A 22,987-nucleotide genomic window follows, 5' to 3' on the forward strand; every position below is an offset into this window, starting at 1 on the left:
AAGCTCTGTTTGACTCAATGCCCAGGCGTATCAAGGCCGTTATTACGGCCAGAGTTGGTTGTTCCGGGTACTGATTTCTCAGGACCTGTGTACCCAAATTGCGTGAAAATGTATTCACATATCAGTTCTGGTATAATGTATTTGTCCAATGAATACCCGTTTATCATCTGCACTTCTTCTTGTTGTAGCAATTTTAATGGCCAGTAGTGTACCATCCTCTTTCTTGAGAACCAGCAGTTCAAGAAAATGTAATACTCTGCTTGCTTCCTCTTTGGTAAACTGAAAGTATCAGCCTTACCTTATACTGGAGCATTCGGATTAAGAAATCTTGAAGAGAGCGAGGAAAAGCGATTTGGTGGCAGGGGACTGTTTTTCCAGCGGCGGGAAGCACCTGCCCCGGCGCCGGCCGCCACCGGCTCGGTGCGCATGCGCGCCCGCTCCGCCTCGGACTGCGCTCCCTGAGCGGCGGCGGCGGCCTCCCTCAGTCGCAGCCATGGCCGTGCGGCGCGCGGTCGCTCCCCAGCGCATGCTGCTGCTGCTGCTGGCCGCCGCGGCGGGGGCCGTCGCCGCCCTGCCCGACGCCGCCACCTGGTCGGTGCGCCCCGTCGCCCAGCAGCAGGCCGACGCCTCGAGCGCGCCGCCTCCGCAGCCGCTGCTCAACCTGCCCACCACCTCCACAGATGGGCCGGCGGAGACGACCAGCGCCGTGTCCCTTCAGGACGCCAACCCCACGCCGGCCGAGGAGCAGCACGACGTCAAGCGCTATGCCGTCTCGACGGTGGAGTTCGAGCGAGTGCAGACTCCGTTCATCATTGGCCTGTGGATATTCAGCGCCAGTGTCGCTAAAATAGGTGAGTACTGAATTCACATTGCCTCTATTGCTTCTTTTCTAGCACTCGTCCAAGTTTAAAGTTCGTCTTCTCTTTCACGCTAACGCACTAATACGCTGTACTGTTGTTATCCTCACATGTCACCAACGCCGTCCAGTCAGAAGCAGAAAAATAACTCGATAGTTCAACACGGAAACACCAAATTCCTGACAATTCATTGAACATGATGCTATCATTTGAACGGTTATCGCTACATACTTACGAATTACTGCGTTTTTCAAATAGTTGAGGCGCTTAAAATTACGAACTGTGGTGCGAAATCGACATTATAATAAGGACAGGCGAGGTTGAAACAGGTGCTGTCTTTCCTTTGTTTCTTATTTATTTACTTGTCCGTAACAACCCTCCTCGCCACACATTTTAAACCCGTAGTGCTGAGAAGAAACGTCTACCAGACAGCGACTGAATATCATATACGGCCGGTGTCATATTCCCAGTAAATTTACGGGGGTGTCCTAAGCGATTGGGGAAGATAAACTTCTTTGGCAAGGGTTAGAGAAGATAAACTTCTTTGGCATGAATTGACAGGTACATAACAGACATTGGCCTGTCGAAATTAAAACAACTATATACACAGTTATTCACCAGATACAGCTGTGTTATGCCAGTCGCAACGTAGCACATCATTACAGCCACAGCGCCGCTAGATGTCCTAAAGAGATTAACCATGTCCACGATTGACATCCGCTTCATGCTTACCGACAAATAATCTGTTGTCTCCTGAGCGAGTAATTATTTCCCCTCGTGACTTTGTGTTAAAGTATTGCAGAAACGGTCCCAAAATTTGTGGGTGGACGCATGAATCGTTACTAATCAGCGGTATGACGTTTCTGGCGGTGTGTCAATTGCTCTGGTTACCCCATATATCGAAAGTTTTCAAGCATCCTAAAACACTAAGTTGGTTAAATTTGCTAGCTGGAGAGGTCGCGGTTGGTTATTCCTGAGGAATACCTCCGAATCGGCAGCAACTGAAGAATTATACGTGGGGCGTCCTTTAAAGCCAACTGTTACGTCTTAGGAAAAATATTTTTGCCGCGTTTGAAAATCAACCGGTTATATTATCGACGTGTTGTTCCTTAGTGGTGAATTTTTAATTGGGAAGCACAAGGAATGCATTTAAAACAGGAATTTGTTTGCGTTTTGGGCACAGTAATGCAACCACCCGCCAGGAATATGATGTTCATTGTCAGACATTTCATAATTTTAGATGTGCACATAACAACTTCAACTTTTCCGAGTTGTCTCAGCACGTTCTCCGCTAGCATTAATACTACTCAGGAAACAATATTTAATATGTACTAATTGTTTCGCGGCATGGAAGCATGATAACCAAATATAATTTATGAGCAATAGGTTTGATTGTGTGTGTGTGTGTGTGTGTGTGTGTGTGTGTACTTCTGGCACACAAAATTCTTAAATCTGAAGATGTTGGCCTTCCAAATGAACATAGTTTCACTGATACATTGACTCATGTTCCAGAATTCTTATTACAACTGCAGATGTTTATGAAATACTCGTTGGAAACATTCTGAGCTTACTGTTCTCAAGAGGAGTATCCAGAGAAAAGACGCTATGTGCAGCCTCACTGTCTGCGGTTGTCCTAATAGTTTAGATAACATTAACGGTGACGATACCATTGACGACGCTTTCATAACAGTCATCATGAAGCGAAAGGGTATTTGCAGATAGTATATTAATCGGCCTTCGGCTGGCTGCAAAATGTGAAGTAGGTTGAACAAGACGACGCTTTATGACGCAAAGCTATCGTGAAGGTCTTCAATTTTGTGAACAGCGTGGCTAGCTTCTTTCGTATACACACGGGTAACTATCACTCGTCTTTTGAAGCAGAATTTTATTTTGTTTGGCACGAAAAGCGCGCGATCCCATCAGTTGCATGATTTTCCTTGTGTACTGAAAATTTAGAAAAAGCTAACAATGAGGCTGACGTCAGTAAAAATCTCGGAACACAGTGCTCCCGACCATTTAATGTACAGGAACGATTGTATCTACCAGAAAGAACGGTCCAAGCGAATCCAAACTCGAAGAGTTATTACAGTGTAGCAGAAAGAAACGATTAAGACTACAGAGGGATAGTGTTCATGTAGGTCTAGCAGTGTTCTCTTACGTGTGGCCAGAAATCTCACATTTGCATTAAATTCAGTCACTGTAGCGCCATCAACAGAAGTGGAGATATGAAAGGAAACGCCAGTGGGTCTGTGCCTCGACGACGCCTCGTCACCCTCTCTTGAGTAAGTTGACAAGATATCCTCAATTTTAGTGGAGGGCCTGAGACACCACTGGCATTGTGTCATCGCGACGAACGATGTACAGATGTTTCGCTGGACGGAAAACTGCTGAATTAGGGACGCCGCAAAAACTAGATTAAATGTTTTAAACTATTTTCGAAGCCAGTCATAATAAATGCTACTATATTCGTCGTAATTCTGCCCAACACTCTTTCTTAATGGATTCTACAAATTTATTTCTATTTCAAAACTTTTCACGAACTAATTATGCTTCCCTCCATTATTATAAACAAGGTTACATGCTGCTTTACGGTTAATTCATCTGTAGGAAGATCATTACCAAAAGGACATCAAAACATTAAGAGGGAATGAGTGAGAGCGCTGTTCGAAGTGAAGAAGCTAATCTTCAGCACTGAATATCTTCCGCAGTGTAACGATTGTATTGAACATTGTTACATTTAGTATAGCCTAGTATGTTAAAATGGTTCAAATGGCTCTGAGCACTATGGGACTTAACATCTATGGTCATCAGTCCCCTAGAACTTAGAACTACTTAAACCTAACTAACCTAAGGACAGCACACAACACCCAGCCATCACGAGGCAGAGAAAATCCCTGACCCCGCCGGGAATCGAACCCGGGAACCCGGGCGTGGGAAGCGAGAACGCTACCGCACGACCACGAGATGCGGGCCTAGTATGTTAAGCGCAACACAAACATTTTATTCTATGTAGACTAGTGAACGCGTCAGAATTATTATCTGTTTTCTACGAATGCTTATCGCGGTCCTCACGGGTGTAGGTGTTCCCTGATTTGAATCCAAGAGATGAAATTATAAGCGATGCTGCGGAAGAAAGGCTCACGATGATCACTAAGAGCAGTTTACGGTGATGTATCTCTTAATCAGGACAGAGCTTTCGTTTGCCACTTATGGATTTACTGCCTGACAATAAAGTGGAGCACCCAAAAGACATAGTCAAATATCACCGTAAATTTATACACGTACACATCATTAGTGGCTGTGTTGCAGTTCTCTGTGACAGGTAGAACGGCCACCAGAATGCTTTAGTGTTCATCGCGTTTCGTATTGTCACCAGGCCTTCTATGGTGTGCAAGGGGCGTGAAGAGCGTCAGGTGTCGAGTGATCACTGTGAAGGGCACGGAAATGCGTTTTCGGTACCTGACAGAGTTTTAAAGAGGCCATAGTGTTGGTCACCATTTGACTGGCTGGTCGAATTGTGTAATTTACAGATTTGTGGAACATTCAGATGTGACAGTTGGCTGACGTTGGACTGCATGGGAACGTGACAAAAGAATACTCGTTGTCGAGCTTCCGGTCGACCACTCGTGACCACCAAAAGAGAGGATCGGCGTAATGTGCAAGGAGCACGTCGTAATCCATTCGCATCTGCACCGACCGTCGGAGAGCAAGTAATAGACTCCGTGCAACATGCTTTATCATCTCGCACCATTGATTGGAGACTGGCAGCAGCTGGACAGGGAAATTACCGCCGTATACGTAGGCTGCCGGTAACACCTCAGCACAAGCGTCTGCGTCTAGAGGGCCTTTGAATGGCGTCCCATTGTGTTGAGCGATAGCTCGCGGTTCTGCACTACCCATAATTTCCACCATCGACTAGAATAGCGCGACTTGGGGAGAGATCCTATTCGTTAAATGTAGTCCTTGGTACGGGGATGCATCAGGTACACTACTGCCCATTAAAATTGCTACACCAAGAAGAAATGCAGATGATAAACGGGTATTCATTGGACAAATATATTGTACTAGAACTGACATGTGATTACATTTTCACGCAATTTGGGTGCGTAAATCCTGAGAAATCAGTACCCAGAACAACCACCTCTGGCCGTAATAACGGCCTTGATATGCCTGAGCATTGAGTCAAACACAGCTTGGATGGCGTGTACAGGTACAGTTGCCCATGCAGCTTCAACACGATACCACAGTTCATCAAGAGTAGTGACTGGAGTATTCTGACGAGCCAGTTGCTCGGCCACCATTGACCAGACGTTTTCAGTTGGTGAGAGATCTGGAGAATGTGCTGGTCAGGGCAGCAGTCGAACATTTTCTGTATCCAGAAAGGCCCGTACAGGACTTGCGACATGCGGTCGTGCATTATCCTGCTGAAATGTAGGGTCGCAGGGATCGAATGAAAGGTAGAGCCACGAGTCGTAACACATCTGAAATGTAACGTCCACTGTTCAAAGTTCCGTCAATGTGAACTAGATGTGAGCGAGAAGTGTAACCAATGGCACCCCATACCATCACGCCAGGTGATACGGCAGTATGGGGATGACGAATACACACTTCCAATGTGCGTTCACGGCGATGTCGCCAAACACGGATGCGACCATCATGATGCTGTAAACAGAACCTGGATTCATCCGAAAAAAAAGAGACGTTTTGCCATTCGTGCACCCAGGTTCGTCGATAAGTACACCATCGCAGGCGCTCCTCTCTGTGATGCAGCGTCAAGGGTAACCGCAGCAATCTGATAGTCCATGCTACTGCAAACGTCGTCGAACTGTTCGTGCAGATGGTTGTTGTCTTGCAAACGTCTCCATCTGTTGGCTCAGGGGTCGAGACGTGGCTGCACGATCCGTTACAGCCATGCGGATAAGATGCCTATCATCTCGACTGCTAGTGATACGAGGCCGTTGGGGCATATTCTGGTAACAAGTCATTGGATCTCGACCAACGCGAGCAGCAATGTCGCGATACGATAAACCGCAATCGCGATAGGCTACAATCCGACCTTTATCAAAGTCGGAAACGTGATGGTACGCATTTCTCCTCCTTACACGAGGCATCACAACAACGTTTCACCAGGCAACGCCGGTTAACTGTCAACTGCTGTTTGTGTATGAGAAATCGGTTGGAAACGTTCCTTGTGTCAGCACGTTGTATGTGTCGCCACCGGCGCCAACCTTGTGTGAATGCTCTGAAAAGGTAATCATTTGCATATCACAGCATCCTCTTCCTGTCGGTTAAATTTCTCGTCTGTAGCACGTCATCTTCGTGGTGTAGCAATTTTATTGGCCAGTGGTGTATGAGTTCAGGTCCCAAATGGTAGTGAACTGTGAGTGGCGGAGCTCTGACGACACAATAGTAAGTCGAGAACTTCCTTCGTTCTCATTTTTTACCCAGTATATGACAAAATCGTGGTGCCATTTTTCAGTAGGGCAATGCTCGCTGACAGTTCACTCGTGTGGCTGTGAACTGTTTGCATAACTTTGAGGTACACCCGTGGCCTGCAAGATGCCCAAATCTGTCACCAGTGTAAGATTTTTGGGACCATCTCGGACTTCTGTTACGTCGCGGTGCCAGCATCCAGAAATTCAGGGACCAGTTACTGCAGTTGTGGGCCAGCTTGCTCAGGAGAGGACACAACGGCTTTGTGACATTACTTCAAAAGCGAATCAGTGCATGCGTACAGGCCAGATGGGCTGCAATTTCATACTGTTAAGTGGGCTCGTATTGCCAGTTTTTTGTAAATTTGAATCGATATTGTTATCACTAGTGTAACATCCCATACCCTCTTAATCCGTGAATTTTTTAGTTCGTTTCCTCCTCCCCGTCAGGGTGCTTCAGTTTTTCCTCAAGCATTGTATCATTACATTCTTTGCTTGGCAGTCCATGCGTTTAGAGCAATTGTTTGCAGTCTGAAAATAAAGGTGTTGATGTGACCTTAGTTCATTTGCATGAAGTAAACAGGTTTTAAGATGTTTTGATCACAAGGAATGTTCTCACATATACAGCAAGGACAGCATTTAGGTACCCTGCAGATTGTGCTCTCATTGCAGAAACAGGTAATGTTTTGAACCTGTTTACGTGGCAGTATTGTGTACTACCGCTAGGATTAAGCCTGAGGGCTGCATATAACAGTACTGTTTTAACGAAAAACAGCTGCAAACGACAACGTTGGAATGTCAAGGTCATGTAAGACACCTTGACATTCGTATTTTCGAAAACCGAAAGAAGCTGATACAATTGTCATCAACTGGAAATTGTACTTGTGGAATACAGAGTCTGTTAATATTGTCAACTTTTGAGAACCACTACATCAATTCAAAAAGTCAAGGTCGTCCCATACTCAGGGAATGAGTTTAGAAGAACAGATGCAGTAATCCTGCACCGGCGCTCATGGCTAGGTCCTAGTGGATATGGTTTCAATTGCCTTCCTCCAACTTGCTTTGGTGTGTAAGGTCTGTATCAATGTCGTGTGGAGGAGTGTGACGATTACTTGTACAGAGTAGTGTTGGGTTTGCTGTGGGTGAACGGAAAGGAGAGGATGAAACCCCCTGCCAACACATAGCCTGTTCCTATCAAATAGCACCAAGGGTGTCGCTGAGCCGTCCCCATCCGACAGACGGATCACCATCAACAGTGTCACATGTCCTCACTCCATGAGACACTGCGGAGAGGTTTGGAATTTAAACCAGGACAATGGCGCAAAGACTGGTGATTAGGAAATTTACGCCACCATATTTTTCTCCCCTGCCGACCGAATACTGGCAGTGAAAATTTCATTCACCACCAGGGTTCGAACCGGTTTAGCTACGAGTCGAGCGCCATCGCAGAAGCTAGCGTAAGCGACCCCGGGGACAATTACTCTGATGGAATGTCTATCACGATTTTTATACATATTTGGTGTAGCAACTTGGCTAGAAAACGTGAAAATTGAGAATTCTCGGGGGAATTGAATTTACCAGAAAAATCATGTAAATCTCAGGGAATTCCCAAAGATTCAGGAAATACTGAGAGACTGTAGCGAGAGTTGAACTGTTCGTAGACGGGAAAGAAGTGCTGGTTCATTTTGTTACAAGTCATTCCGAGATTCTGCTTCGGAAACAATCTGTTGTGGAGTCGAGTAAAGAAAGATGAAGAAATGCGTTGAATTGTTATAATGCTTGTTGCTCTACCGCAAGAATGTCTGGCGCTCTCGAGAACCTCCGTTAGTGTCCGTGGACTTCCAGGCTCCAGGCCTGTTTCCCATTGCGTGACTGTGAACGCAACGGAGCGTAGCATGCACGTCATCCTTTGTATTCACGTAACTGTGAATTTTGTCAATCGCACTAACCCAGAGATCGTCTTTTTAATTAAAAAAAATATATATAAATACTGATCCGTATTTGAAAAAGAATGCTTTCTAGGCAGTACTGAATACTTAGGCTTCAATTCTTTTTTACTAATTTCAATGCAAAGCAGTGTCATGCTTCACGTGGAACTGAGCAAGAGTATGAGGATGTGTCTTTTCTGCAAAAGTCTATTGATATTACATTCCTCTGACAACAGTTTGCAGCGTGTTCCTTACGAGTATATACTTGAGGTTATCGTGCAGTGAAACAGAGTGGTACGGAATGGTAAAAGACGACGGTAACGATAGAATATCCAGAGGCGGCAGAGCTCACAACTTACAGAATTGTTGATAGAACTGTAAATCCTAGTTGGGCTTGTAACAATCACCAAGAAGTGACCTGGGAACTCAAAATCCTTCATTTGCGACTGTGAGTACTGTGAAGTAAAACTTGGCCTAGCATACAATAAATTGGTTCAGAGAAAAGTGAGATTTGAATCTGGTGAAATCAGGAAATCTCAGGAAAGCATTTGATGAAACAAGATCACTACCCTGTCATCACTAGAAGCACTATCTAACAGGAGAGGAACTTTGACTCTTTATGCAGCCACAAAGTAGAATGATATACCAAATTAGACATTATGCAGAAATCTCAAGAGACGGATAAGAAGTTCTGTTAAGAACCTATTATCAATGCAAATCCAAAGAAAAAATACTGAACAATCAAGCAGTTTAATACGACGTGAAAGAGGATTGATTCGTCAATAACTTAGTGGAAGGCATTGAAGAATAACCACGTGGATATGATGGAATTTACGTAGCTTCTGCAGAAATGTGTGCAAGGAAATGGAGTTTCGTAAAATTTTCATCTAAAACGTACAGAACTTTATGTTGAGCGGATATTAAGCTGTCACTAAAAGGTTACTATAACCGCGAAATCTGCAGGAACATTTAAATTTTTTCTTCATCTCGCTCATTTACATTAAAGTTATAATACTGAGCAGGAAGATACGAGGAAGTGTTTGTCTTATGTATAAACTGGAAGACATGAGGGAATGATTTTCCTTTTACTATTCACAGTGTACAGTAATCGGGGAATATTGAGTTAATATCAGTATAAAGTAGCATAAAATTCATTTTCAAAAGTCTGTCCTTGTACGTTTTGCTGTTAATAATTCTGCATCTTATTATCTTTTAATAATTTTTCATTACTAAAGGACTAATGATGATATCAGGGAGACTCAGGAACTACACTACTGGCCATTAAAATTGCTACACGAAGAAGAAATGCAGATGATAAACAGGTATTCATTGGACAAATATATTACACTAGAACTGACATGTGATAACATTTTGACGCAATTCTGTTGCATAGTTCCTGAGAAATCAGTACCAAGAACAACCACCTCTGGCTGTAATAACGGCATTGATACGCCTGGGCATTGAGTGAAACACAGCTTGGATGGCGTGTACAGGTACAGCTGCCCATGCAGCTTCAACACGATACCACAGTTCATCAAGAGTAGTGACTGACGTATTGTGACGAGCCAGTTGCTCGGCCACCATTGACCAGACGTTTTCAATTGGTGAGAGATCTGGAGAATGTGCTGGCCAAGGCAGCAGGCGAACATTTTCTGTATCTGGAAAGGCTCGTACAGGACCTGCAACATTAGGTAGTGCATTATCCTGCTGAAATGTAGGGTTTCGCAGGGATCGAATGAAGGGTAGAGCCACGGGTCGTAACACATCAGAAATGTAACTTCCACTGTTGAAAGTGCCGTCAATGCGGACAAGAGGTGACTCATACCATCCCTCCGAGTGATACGCCAGTATGGCGATGACGAATATACGCTTCCAATGTGCGTTCACCGCGATGTCGCCCAACACGGATGCGACCATCATGATGCTGTAAACAGAACCTGGATTCATCCGAAAAACTGACGTTTTGCCATTCGTGCACCCAAGTTCGTCGTTGATACACCATCGCAGGCGCTCCTGTCTGTGATGCAGCGTCAAGATAACCGTAGCCATGATCTCCGAGCTGATAGTCCATGCTGCTGCAAACGTCGTCGAACTGTTCGTGCAGATGGTTGTTGTCTTGCAAACGTTCCCATCTGTTGACTCAGGGATCGAGACGTGGCTGCACGATGCATTACAGCCATGCCGTTGGGATCCAGCACGGCGTTCCATATTACCCCCCTGAACCCACCGATTCCATATTATGCTAACAGTCATTGGTTCTCGACCAACGCGAGCAGCAGTGTCGCGATACGATAAACCGCAATCGCGATAGGCTACAATCCGACCTTTATCAAAGTCGGAAACGTGATGTTGCGTATTTCTCCTCCTTACACGAGGCATCACAACAACGTTTCACCAGACAACGCCGCTCAAGTGCTGTTTGTGTATGAGATGTCGGTTGGAAACTTCCCTCATGTCGGCACGTTGTAGGTCTCGCCACCGGCGCCAACCTTGTGTGAATGCTCTGAAAAGCTAATCATTTGCATATCACAGCATCTTTTTCCTTGTCGGTTAAAGTTCGCGTCTGTAGCACGTCATCTTCGTGGTGTAGCAATTTTAATGGCCAGTAGTGTAGAGCAGTCGCTTTCGTATGATGAGAATTCGCTACGCACGATATTAAGGAATGAAAAGCGTCTCGGCTCGTGAGTCAGGATGTGAAGACTGGACGCCACGCGCTCGCCGTTGAGAGCGTTCCTTGTAATCGGGCAGATAAGCGCAGCGGGCAGAGCAGGTTGCGGACTGCTGGCTGGCTCCCCGGCGCGCTGCCGGAGTCGATAGCGGGGAGCGTGTGGCGGTGCAGCCGTTAGGCGCGCCGCAGTGGGCAAGGGCAGGGCCGCGCCGCGCTCTGCTACACGTGGCACGTCCCGCCGCTTCCGTCTCGCGCACCAGCCGGCGCCGCGTGCCACTCCTTTTTCAGGCTCTCTGACAGTCGCCACCGCTGCATTTCTCGCAGCTCCTCAGTCCTGCCTCGTTTCTCTTTCCGTGACGCCACCAACGTCAGAGGCGGCTAATTCATGGATTACATGCTACTGGGTCAGCAACCGCACTGTTTTTAGGTGGGAAATACCGGATGGTTATAATTAAACGCTGCAGTGCGGGCTGTATGCATGGCAAGCTGCTGATATATGGTAGGTGTGTTCATTAATCGGTGCGCTTGCGGAGTATACTCCACTCATCAAAAGCAGGTGAAAATATGGTGCTGTAAACAGTCAGAATGTGAAATGTTTCCTGTTTCGACGTCAGTATGCTGTTTGTCACTTGGCGACGCGTGTTGATTTATATTGTGAGGTTCAAATGGTTCAAATGGCTCTGAGCACTATGGGACTTAACTTCTGAGGTCATCAGTCCCCTAGAACTTAGAACTACTTAAACCTAACTAACCTAAGGACATTACACACATCCATGCCCGAGGCATGATTCTAACCTGCGACCGTAGCGGTTGCGCGGTTCCAGACTGTAGCGCCTAGAACCGCTCGGCCACTCCGGCCGGCTGTTGTGAGGTGACTGTTGGTGTAAATGCTTCAGAAGGTTGAAGCTTTTCTATATAAAACGAAGTAGACCGCTAGATACAGCTTTGAAAAAGGGGCTGGGTTGCAAAAGATGGAGTAATTTTGATTTTGAGGTCTGTTGTATGTATTACCCGTCTAATTAGAAATCCAAGTTTTAGACCTTCTCCTTCTTGTGCATTGTCCGGCATCTTGAAATGCCGCTAAGAAATATCACTTTTTCAGTTTGCCCTCAATAAACAGCTTCCAGCGCATTTTAGGCAAAAATATGCCATATTATCAATTTTAAAGAGCGTAAACTGTCGTGCAAGTTTCATACATCCTAAGCTGGAATATTCATACTAGCTACTCAGATACGAAACTGCGAAAATGTGTGAAAATGTCTAGCAATCACGAAAGTTAGATATGTCAGTGGTTTCTCATGAACTAGGTATATGTAGATATTGCATACATAATGGCTTAAAGATGATGTTACGTTCAGGAATACTATTTTTTACAGAGGGTGGCATTACCAGTTTCGAGGCCACTTTCATTCTTAATTGCTAAAGCAACATTTTTTGGCGTGTTTAGTGAATAACTGCAAATATTTTGTATGAATGCTGAAGGGAACTGAACCAAATGAAAAACGGTTCAAGTGGCTCTGAGCACTATGGAACTTAACTTTTGAGATCATCATTCCCCTAGAACTTAGAACTACTTAAACCTAACTAACCTAAGGACATCACACACATCCATGCCCGAGGCAGGATTCGAACCTGCGACCGGAGCGGTCACGCGGTTCCAGACTGAAGCGCCTATAACCGCACGGCCACACCGACCGGCTACAGAACTGAATCCTCTACAATACTGGTTAGTATGCTTTCTACACAAAACTGCACTTACAAAGAGTTAGTAAAGCGAAACCACTAACATATCTAATGTTTCGCAGTTTCTACACCTTTTAACAGATTTTCACAGCCTCGTACCTCAGTAGTTGTTCCCAATTTTCCAACATGTTATGTATGAAACTTGGTAAATTTAACGCTGTTTAAAACTGCTAATGGCATATTTTTGCCTAAAACGCACTGGGGGGAGTTACTGGGGAAAACTGAAAAAAGTGACATTTCTTAGCGTTTTTTACAAGATGGCGGATAACGCACAAGGGGGGAAAAGGTCTAAAACTTGTGTTTTTCACGAGAGGGGGAGTAGATACACTATACCTGAAAATCAAAATTACTCCTTCTTTTCTAATCCAACAATGCTATTACTACTGGGTTACAACTGCTATTGAGAAGAAAGACCGTGACGCTGGTAAAGTTGTTGTATCAGAACGTCAGCAATAGCAGCGCTGCATTACGGGAATATCGCCGACAGAAGCTGTGGGAAGACGCTCCATGTCAATAGATGGGCTAAGAAAATGATCAAGAATTTTAAAGAAACAGATGAATTAGGTGGTGCCGCAGGGAGAGGAGGCGTCCCATTCCCATTACGGTTGTTCACGAAGTTGCTGTTGCTATAGCCGAATGTGCAGCGCATGCCTCAAATTTAGCCGATAGCGCAGCATCTGCCTCAAATTCTGCAGCCAGTGATCGAGCTTCGTCATACGATTTCTCTCCCCCGGTCAACAGTTCAGAAGAGTTCTCGGCGTATTTTACACTGGTTTCCCAATTATATGGAGAATGTGCACCAAATGAAGCCCCGACATAGGCTACAACACTCTTTGTCCTTCGTTTTTTGGCACGCATGGAAATGATGACATGCGTATGGGGTATATTGTTTGGACGCACGAGGCACATTTTAGTCTTCACGGCGCTGTGAATGCAAAGAGCTATCCCAAATGGGTTCAGCTCCGCCAAGTGTTGTGAGGGAGCATCTACTGCACTCAGCTTGTGTGACTCTCTGATATAGCGTCACCAGCTCCTTCATTCTCGGTACGTTTTCCGTCCAGGAGCTGACATCTTGCGGACCTATTAGGTGTATTGTGACATCTGCACATATAAGGATCTCCTTGTGCATCACATGATTCCAGCTTTGAAAGAATGCAACTGTGTCCACAGCATTATTTTCATGCAAGGTAGGGCATATCACATGTCGCTTGCCAGGTGAAAGATTTGCTTCGAGAAACATTCAGTGACGACCGCATCATCTCTAGGCAATTTCAAGATATGCGGCCTTCCAGATTCCTCTACCTCAATCCATGTGACTTATCGTTGTGGGATATCTAAAAGATCGTATCTTAACACCCGGAATGCATGCGGACTCTTTCTGATCTGAAGGATAGCACATCGCTCTGATTTCATCGGATATGCTGCGAGCAACTATCAACCATGCCGTGTTACGGATGTTGCATGTTACTGAGTCGGGAGACCATACTGAACACAGGTTGAAACTTGTGACCGTCTATTAATAAACGTATCAGAACCACTTCATGTGTGTTTGATCGTACCTCCCCTTTCTCTGCACCCGAACCATATTCTGACTGTTTACAGCACAATATTTTCACCTGGTGGCAGTGAGTGGAACTGTTGTTTTCTCAGCATATTCCGCGAGCACATCGATTAATGAACATACCTGCGGCTTGTCAGCGTCATGCGATGTACGCAGCCTGCACTACAGCACTCGGAACACTGTCAGTTTAATTACAACTATTCCCTACATTATGACCACTTGCATCGTTGCGTTTCTGACTACATTTGGAATTCAAACAGCAGCGATACTGTGAGGCACGGATTCGACAAGCCCTTTATAGGTTTTTCGAGTTACGTGGTATAAGAGGGCTACAAGGTCGCACAATTCCCATAACTTACCATAACTTATGGACCGGCGGTTTATGGTCGCCCAGTAGCTTCCCAGATGTGTTCCAGTGAGTTAATGTCAGGCGATTATCGTGGCAAAGACATCGCTACATTGCTCCTGAAATCACTGTAGTAAGATTCTCACATTCTGACACGGACAGACGTCCTGCTGGAAAATGCTGTCTCCGTCGCGGAATACGTCAACTATGAAGGGATGCAGGTGGTCGGTAATATTGTTCAGATGTTTAGGACGGGTGGTAGGGAGAGCATCGAGTGACATTATACTGAGTGCACTATCCGAAAATTACCTCGGACAATTAAACAGAGAACCGACTCGTGGAGATAACATCTTGGACCTACTGATAACAAACAGACCCGAACTTTTTGACTCTGTAAGCGCAGAACAGGGAATCAGTGATCATAAGGCCGTTGCAGCATCCCTGAATATGGAAGTAAATAGGAATATAAAAAAAGGGAGGAAGGTTTATCTGTTTAGCAAGACTAATAGGAAGCAGTTTTCAGACTACCTAACAGATCAAAACGAAAATTTATGTTCAGACACTGACAATGTTGAGTGTTTATGGAAAAAGTTGAAGGCAATCGTAAAATGCGTTTTAGACAGGTACGTGCCGAGTAAAACAGTGAGGAACGGGAAAAACCCACCGTGGTTCAACAACAAAGTTAGGAAACTACTGCAAAAGCAAAGAGAGCTTCACTGCAAATTTAAACGCAGCCAAAACCTCGCAGACAAACAGAAGCCAAACGATGTCATAGTTAGCTTAAGGAGGGCTATGCGTGAAGCGTTCAGTAAATTCGAAAGTGAAATTCTATGTACCGACTTGGCAGAAAATCCTAGGAAGCTCTGGTCAGTAAGTGGATCGAAACAGCATATCCAGACACTCTGGGATGATAATGGCATTGAAACAGAGGATGACATGCGTAAAGCTGAAATACTAAACACCTATTTCCAAAGCTGTTTCACAGAGGAAGACCGCACTGCAGTTCCTTCTCTAAATCCTCGCACGAACGAAAAAATGGCTGACATCGAAATAAGTGTCCAAGGAATAGAAAAGCAACTGAAATCACTCAACAGAGGAAAGTCCACTGCACCTGACGGGATACCAATTCGATTCTACACAGAGTACGCGAAAGAACTTGCCCCCCTTCTAACAGCCGTGTACCGCAAGTCTCTAGAGGAACGGAGGGTTCCAAATGATTGGAAAAGAGCACAGGTGGTCCCAGTCTTCAAGAAGGGTCGTCGAGCAGATGCGCAAAACTATAGACCTATATCTCTGACATCGATCTGTTGTAGAATTTTAGAACATGTTTTTTGTTCGCGTATCATGTCATTTCTGAAAACCCAGAATCTACTCTGTAGGAATCAACAAGGATTCCGGAAACAGCGATCGTGTGAGATACAACTCACTTTATTTGTTCATGAGACCCAGAAAATATTAGATACAGGCTCCCAGGTAGATGCCATTTTCCTTGACTTCCGGAAGGCGTTCGATACAGTTTCGCACTGTCGCCTGATAAACCAAGTAAGAGCATATGGAATATCAGACCAGCTGTATGGCTGGATTGAAGAGTCTTTAGCAAACAGAACCCAGCATGTTGTTCTCAAAAGAGGGACGTGTACAGATGTTAAAGTAACTTCTGGCGTGCCACAGGGGAGTGTTGTGGGACCATTGCTTTTCACAAAATATATAAATCACCTAGTAGATAGTGAGTCTGGAACCGCAAGACCGCTGCGGTCGCAGGTTCGAATCCTGCCTCGGGCATGGATGTTTGTGATGTCCTTAGGTTAGTTAGGTTTAACTAGTTCTAAGTTCTAGGGGACTAATGACCTCAGCAGTTGAGTCCCATGGTGCTCAGAGCCATTTGAACCAAGTAGATAGTGTCGGAAGTTCCATGCGGCTTTTCGCGGATGATGCTGTAGTATACAGAGAAGTTGCAGCATTAGAAAATTGCAGCGAAATGCAGGAAGATCTGCAGCGGATAGGCACTTGGTGCATGGAGTGGCAACTGACCCTTAACATAGACAAACGTAATGTATTGCGAATACATAGAAAGAAGTATCCTTTATTGTGTGATTATATGATAGCGGAACAAATATTGGTAGCTGTTACTTCTGTAAAATATGTGGTAGTATGCGTACGGAACGATTTGAAGTGGAATGATCATTAAAAATTAATTATTAGTAAGGCGGGTGCCAGGTTGAGATTCATTGGGAGAGTCCTTAGAAAATGTAGTCCATCAACAAAGGAGGTGGCTTACAAAACACTCGTTCGATCTATACTTGAGTATTGCTCATCAGTGTGGGATCCATACCAGGTCGGGTTGACGGAAGAGATAGAGAAGATCCAAAGAAGACCGGCGCGTTTCGTCACAGGGTTATTTGGTAAGTGTGATACCGTTACGGAGATGTTTTGCAAACTCAAGTGGCAGACTCTGCAGGAGAGGCACTCTGCATCGAGGTGTAGCTTGCTGTCCAGGTTTCGAGAGGGTGCGTTTCTGGATGAGGTATCTAATATATTGCTTCTCCCTATTTATACCTCCCGTGGAGATCACGAATGTAAAATTAGAGAGATTCGAGCGCGCACGGAGGCTTTCCGTCAGTTGTTCTTCCCGCGAACCGTATGCGAGTGGAACAGGAAAGGGAGGTAATGACAGTGGCACGTAAAGTTCCCTCCGCAACACACCGTTGGGTGGCTTGCGGAGTATAAATGTACATGTAGATGTAGGTCCCACCTGCCATGGTGCATTCTGTTACTGCCACAAGTCCCATGGAAGCCCAGATGAAGGTCTCTCATAACATAATACTGCCCCCACCAGTGTGTGTTGGTGGCGCGGTGCGTGTTTCGAGCAGATGTTCGCCTGGAGGAAGGCGACATGGTGGAATAAGAAACATGATTCATCACACCAGGCGACATGTTTCATCTGACGCGCAGTCCAGTCTCTATGATCCCGCTCTTCCTTAAGACAAATGGGAATACATATGGGTGGTCTGCTGCGGAGCCCCATGATCAGCAGTATGCGCTGAACGTTGTTCGCCGACACACTTGCGCCTGCACTAGCAATATTCTCTCCTGTCACGTCTGCCATAGATGGGCGGTACCTTTTCTGCCTTACTGACCAGGCAAACCTCCGATTTCTGCGTGCTGTGATGGGGTGTGGACGTTCAACACCTTGTCACCTATTCGTAGCTTCACCGTATTTAAGCCTCCGCCCACGAATGCTCACGATAATTGTTGTACCAGACGAAATAACACTCTTCTGTGGAGTGATGAGTTCTTAGCTGTACTTCTGGAGGAGGTCGAGATGATACTGCAAGATGTAAAATAAAATATCAGATCACTTTATTGCAACGTGAGCAAGATGAAATATTTAACTTTGTAAGAATCCATATCCACAGGAATGTCAAAAGAATATCTAGTACTGACTGTCAATATTCACGTATCACTTGGTACAGAACAAGATACTACTTTCTTCTTCAAGGGCACAACTGGCGATACATACACTCCTGGAAATTGAAATAAGAACACCGTGAATTCATTGTCCCAGGAAGGGGGAACTTTATTGACACATTCCTGGGGTCAGATACATCACATGATCACACTGACAGAACCACAGGCACATAGACACACGCAACAGAGCATGCACAATGTCGGCACTAGTACAGTGTATATCCACCTTTCGCAGCAATGCAGGCTGCTATTCTCCCATGGAGACGATCGTAGAGATGCTGGATGTAGTCCTGTGGAACGGCTTGCCATGCCATTTCCACCTGGCGCCTCAGTTGGACCAGCGTTCGTGCTGGACGTGCAGACCGCGTGAGACGACGCTTCATCCAGTCCCAAACATGCTCAATGGGGGACAGATCCGGAGATCTTGCTGGCCAGGGTAGTTGACTTACACCTTCTAGAGCACGTTGGGTGGCACGGGATACATGCGGACGTGCATTGTCCTGTTGGAACAGCAAGTTCCCTTGCCGGTCTAGGAATGGTAGAACGATGGGTTCGATGACGGTTTGGATGTACCGTGCACTATTCAGTGTCCCCTCGACGATCACCAGTGGTGTACGGCCAGTGTAGGAGATCGCTCCCCACACCATGATGCCGGGTGTTGGCCCTGTGTGCCTCGGTCGTATGCAGTCCTGATTGTGGCGCTCACCTGCACGGCGCCAAACACGCATACGACCATCATTGGCACCAAGGCAGAAGCGACTCTCATCGCTGCAGACGACACGTCTCCATTCGTCCCTCCATTCACGCCTGTCGCGACACCACTGGAGGCGGGCTGCACGATGTTGGCGTGAGCGGAAGACGGCCTAACGGTGTGCGGGACCGTAGCCCAGCTTCATGGAGACGGTTGCGAATGGTCCTCGCCGATACCCCAGGAGCAACAGTGTCCCTAATTTGCTGGGAAGTGGCGGTGCGGTCCCCTACGGCACTGCGTAGGATCCTACGGTCTTGGCGTGCATCCGTGCGTCGCTGCGGTCCGGTCCCAGGTCGACGGGCACGTGCACCTTCCGCCGACCACTGGCGACAACATCGATGTACTGTGGAGACCTCACGCCCCACGTGTTGAGCAATTCGGCGGTACGTCCACCCGGCCTCCCGCATGCCCACTATACGCCCTCGCTCAAAGTCCGTCAACTGCACATACGGTTCACGTCCACGCTGTCGCGGCATGCTACCAGTGTTAAAGACTGCGATGGAGCTCCGTATGCCACGGCAAACTGGCTGACACTGACGGCGGCGGTGCACAAATGCTGCGCAGCTAGCGCCATTCGACGGCCAACACCGCGGTTCCTGGTGTGTCCGCTGTGCCGTGCGTGTGATCATTGCTTGTACAGCCCTCTCGCAGTGTCCGGAGCAAGTATGGTGGGTCTGACACACCGGTGTCAATGTGTTCTTTTTTCCATTTCCAGGAGTGTATTTATGCAGATTTCTGTCTAACACATTTTGCCGCAGTGCTGGCCCGGTGATGATTGCTGACTGTGCTAAGCGGCACACTGCGCCCAGTCGTAAGTAAGCGAGCTGATGTGGTGGCGTATTGAAACTTTACTTGGTTCGTCTACGCCACCGTCTCTCATTCGTCATTGGCTCTGGCAGCGACTGCGTTTACTTGTGGTTCCATCGCGTGTTACCAACCCTGACTTATCACCTCGCTCTTCGGACGACACAACAATAGTACCGGGTGATCAAAAAGTCAGTATAAATTTTAAAACTGAATAAATCACGGAATAATGTAGATAGAGAGGTACAAATTGACACACATGCTTGGAATGACATGGGGTTTTATTAGAGCCAAAAAGATACAAAAGTTCAAAAAATGTCCGACAGTTGGCACTTCATCTGATCATAATAGCAATAATTAGCATAACTAAGAAAGACAAAGCAAAGATAATGTTCTTTACAGGAAATGCTCAATATGTCCACCATCATTCCTCAACAATAACTGTAGTCGAGGAATAATGTTGTGAACAGCACTGTAAAGCATGTCCGGAGTTATGGTGAGGCATTGGCGTCGGATGTTGTCTTTGAGCATCCCTAGAGATGTCGGTCGATCACGATACACTTGCGACGTCAGGTAACCCCAAAGCCAATAATCGCACGGACTGAGGTCTGGGGACCTGGGAGACCAAGCATGACGAAAGTGGCGGCTGAGCAGACGATCATCACCAAACGACGCGCGCAAGAGATCTTTCACGCGTCTAGCAATATGGGGTGGAGCGCCATCCTGCATAAACATCGTACTTTCCAGCAGGTGTTTATCAGCCAGGCTGGGGATGATGCGATTCTGTAACACATCGGCGTACCTCTAACCGTCACGGTAGCAGTTACAAAACCAGAATCACGCATTTCCTCGAAGAAAAACGGCCCGATAACGGTAGATGTGGTAAATCCAACCCATACCGTGACTTTCTCGTCGTGCATTGGAGTTTCCACGACAGTTCTAGGATTTTCGGTAGCCCAAATTCTGCAGTTGTGGGCGCTGACAGACCCTCGGAGCGTGAAATGAGCTTCGTCGGTCCACAACACGTTACTCAACCAATCGTCATCTTCCGCCATCTTTTGAAACGCCCACACCGCAAATGCCTTCCGCTTCACTAAATCGCCAGGTAACAGTTCATGATGCCGATGGATTTTGTGCGGATAGCATGCTATCGGAGGGTACGCCTAAGTGCCAATCAAACAGTGCTGTATGGAATGCCGGTGCGACGTGCGACTGCACGAGCGCTCACTTACCCGTGCATAGACGAACCCGCTACAGTCTCCATTTCTTCCTGAGCTGTCTCAGCAGCATTACGCCTTGTGCTCGGTCGGCCACTACGGTGTCTATCGTCTAAACAACCCGTTACTTCGAACTTCGAAATCATTCTCGCCACAGCTGCATTTGTCAATGGACCTTTACCTATTCGAATCCCCTTCCTATGGCGAAAGGATCGTAACGCTGAACTAGCACATTCCCCATTCTGATAATACAGTTTCACTATTAGCGCCTTTTCAGGTAACGTAAACATGCTGCGACTGCTGGCTCATCTGATTCTCCGTCTTATTACAGCTCCTTTTATATACGATTGTCATGCGCAGTCACTGACGTTTTGCTGTCCAGCGCCATCTGTCGGATTGGGAACTTTTTTTGTTCTAATAAAACCCCATGTCAATTCAAGCATGTGTGTCGATTTTTACCTCTCTATCTACATTATTCCGGGGGTTATTAAGTTTTCAAATTTAGACTGACTTTTTATCACCCGGTAGTACTCTAACTGTCGACATATTCGCTGTTCCCTAGACGCCGAGCCGGAACTATCTGCCCTTTGTGAAAATCGCTTGTGTCAATGCGTCTCCCCACGTGAGGCCCGTATCGCTAGACTTATTCCCTTTTGTAAGTGCTCTGCTTTAATACTTTCCTTGTGGAGTCTAGTGCCCACAATGCTACCAAGCGGCATTCAACCTCACCGTGGGCAGCGCTCATAAATGTTACGCCTTATCCGTTTGAACCTTGTTTTCTTTATCCTGTCTCACGTTACTTTCACAAATTTCAAGTTCAGCAAGCACGCACTTACAGTAGGCTCGCATATCATGTTTCAATGCATTTCTGTAAAACCTACATGCGTACTTTATTGTTCAACCGTTCAGATGCTCCACTGCGCTAATCCTCTATCGTCAAAAGCCGCAGTGTTACGTTTCCAACCCCCACCACGAAGCACAACATAAATCGTGTTCTACCAACCGGTGTTTCGCAGCGTTTTGCTGTTTGGAATACTCCTGCGGAGTGTGTGGCGAAATTTTGTTCTACCCAGAGATCTAGACCATATAACACGATGCATGTCAATTTCGTGACTGTCTGTATAAGTCGGCCCTAAATCAGTAAACAACAGTCAGAAGTTTTGTCGTGTTCTTCGTTTGGTTCACAGCCTGACTTTATTTTAAGACACCATTCGATGAAATTCAGTCTTTTCTTATGACGGCGTTCATTTACTGAGCATCGGCGTCAAAACTTTCCAGTGATCGCTCAATGTCTTCCTTCAGACATAAGCATTAACATTAGCTTTAGCGACCCCATCATATCAGACTTTTCCTTTACATTCGTGCGCTGATCTCTTACAATTAAGATCGAATTAAACCCTTTATATCTTCCGATTGTAGTGGGCCGAGTATTTCTCATAAGAGAGATGGGTGATCGTCATGCTAATTGCAAGAGATTCAAAGCGACATCAGATTATTCACTTTAGTGCAAAACCTTCAATGAGACATTAAACAAGTACTTCTTGACAGAAAAATCTATGACGCTACATTCGTAATTCTGTTGGAAACTATAGGAAGAGGATGAAGTGAAAGAGAAAAATAGCGTTTAACATAAATAGCTGAATTCTGGAAACATCTTATGAGATTTTCGCGGAACAGATACAGCCATCGGTTCAGTCATGGCACGCCGGAAATCGTTATTCTTCTGCAAGTCAGCTGTTTATTTATCTGGTCAGGCATTGGCATACATCAGCGATCAACAGCAGAGGACATCTACTTGATCTCGTGCATTATTTATCTTCTGTTCCATTCACTACTTACGATTCCAGAGATCGCATTAATTCAGAAATCACCAGTGTCGAACAAAACTGTATAATGTGATAAAGAAACAGGGTATAAAAAATGGTAGTCAGTGCATTTGAGACAGCTGAAAAGTAATGGTTAAGAGCTTTGTTACAGACGAGAACTAGTCCATTGTTTTTATTTTGGATGCAAAAACTGGCCGCATAGACCTAAATGTATTTCATTCACTGCAGGACTGTTTGATTATAATCCAGCGTTAGGAAAAATCCACAATTATTCATAGTATTCTGATTTTTAAAACGCTCTTTGTTTACTTCTCCATTAATAACCACCTGTTCTTTGGTATGTGAAATTTTGGTGGTGGGTCGCCTTCTAGACAGCTCTATGGTGC

General features: G+C 45.8%; 1 protein-coding gene across 1 annotated transcript in view; it reads left to right on the forward strand.

Annotated features, from left to right (window-relative positions):
- Positions 1–493: 493 nt before the first annotated feature.
- LOC126252497 (probable Na(+)/H(+) antiporter nhx-9) overlaps positions 494–22,987 on the forward strand; it is a 665,019-nt gene continuing 642,525 nt past the window's right edge. Inside the window, exons 1-2 of the mRNA XM_049953392.1 lie at positions 494–544; positions 650–851. Of these exons, the coding sequence (XP_049809349.1) occupies positions 494–544; positions 650–851 (253 nt within the window). The remainder of the gene's footprint in view (positions 545–649; positions 852–22,987) is intronic.

Source organism: Schistocerca nitens, chromosome 4, assembly GCF_023898315.1.
Source record: "Schistocerca nitens isolate TAMUIC-IGC-003100 chromosome 4, iqSchNite1.1, whole genome shotgun sequence".
NCBI lineage: Eukaryota > Metazoa > Arthropoda > Insecta > Orthoptera > Acrididae > Schistocerca > Schistocerca nitens.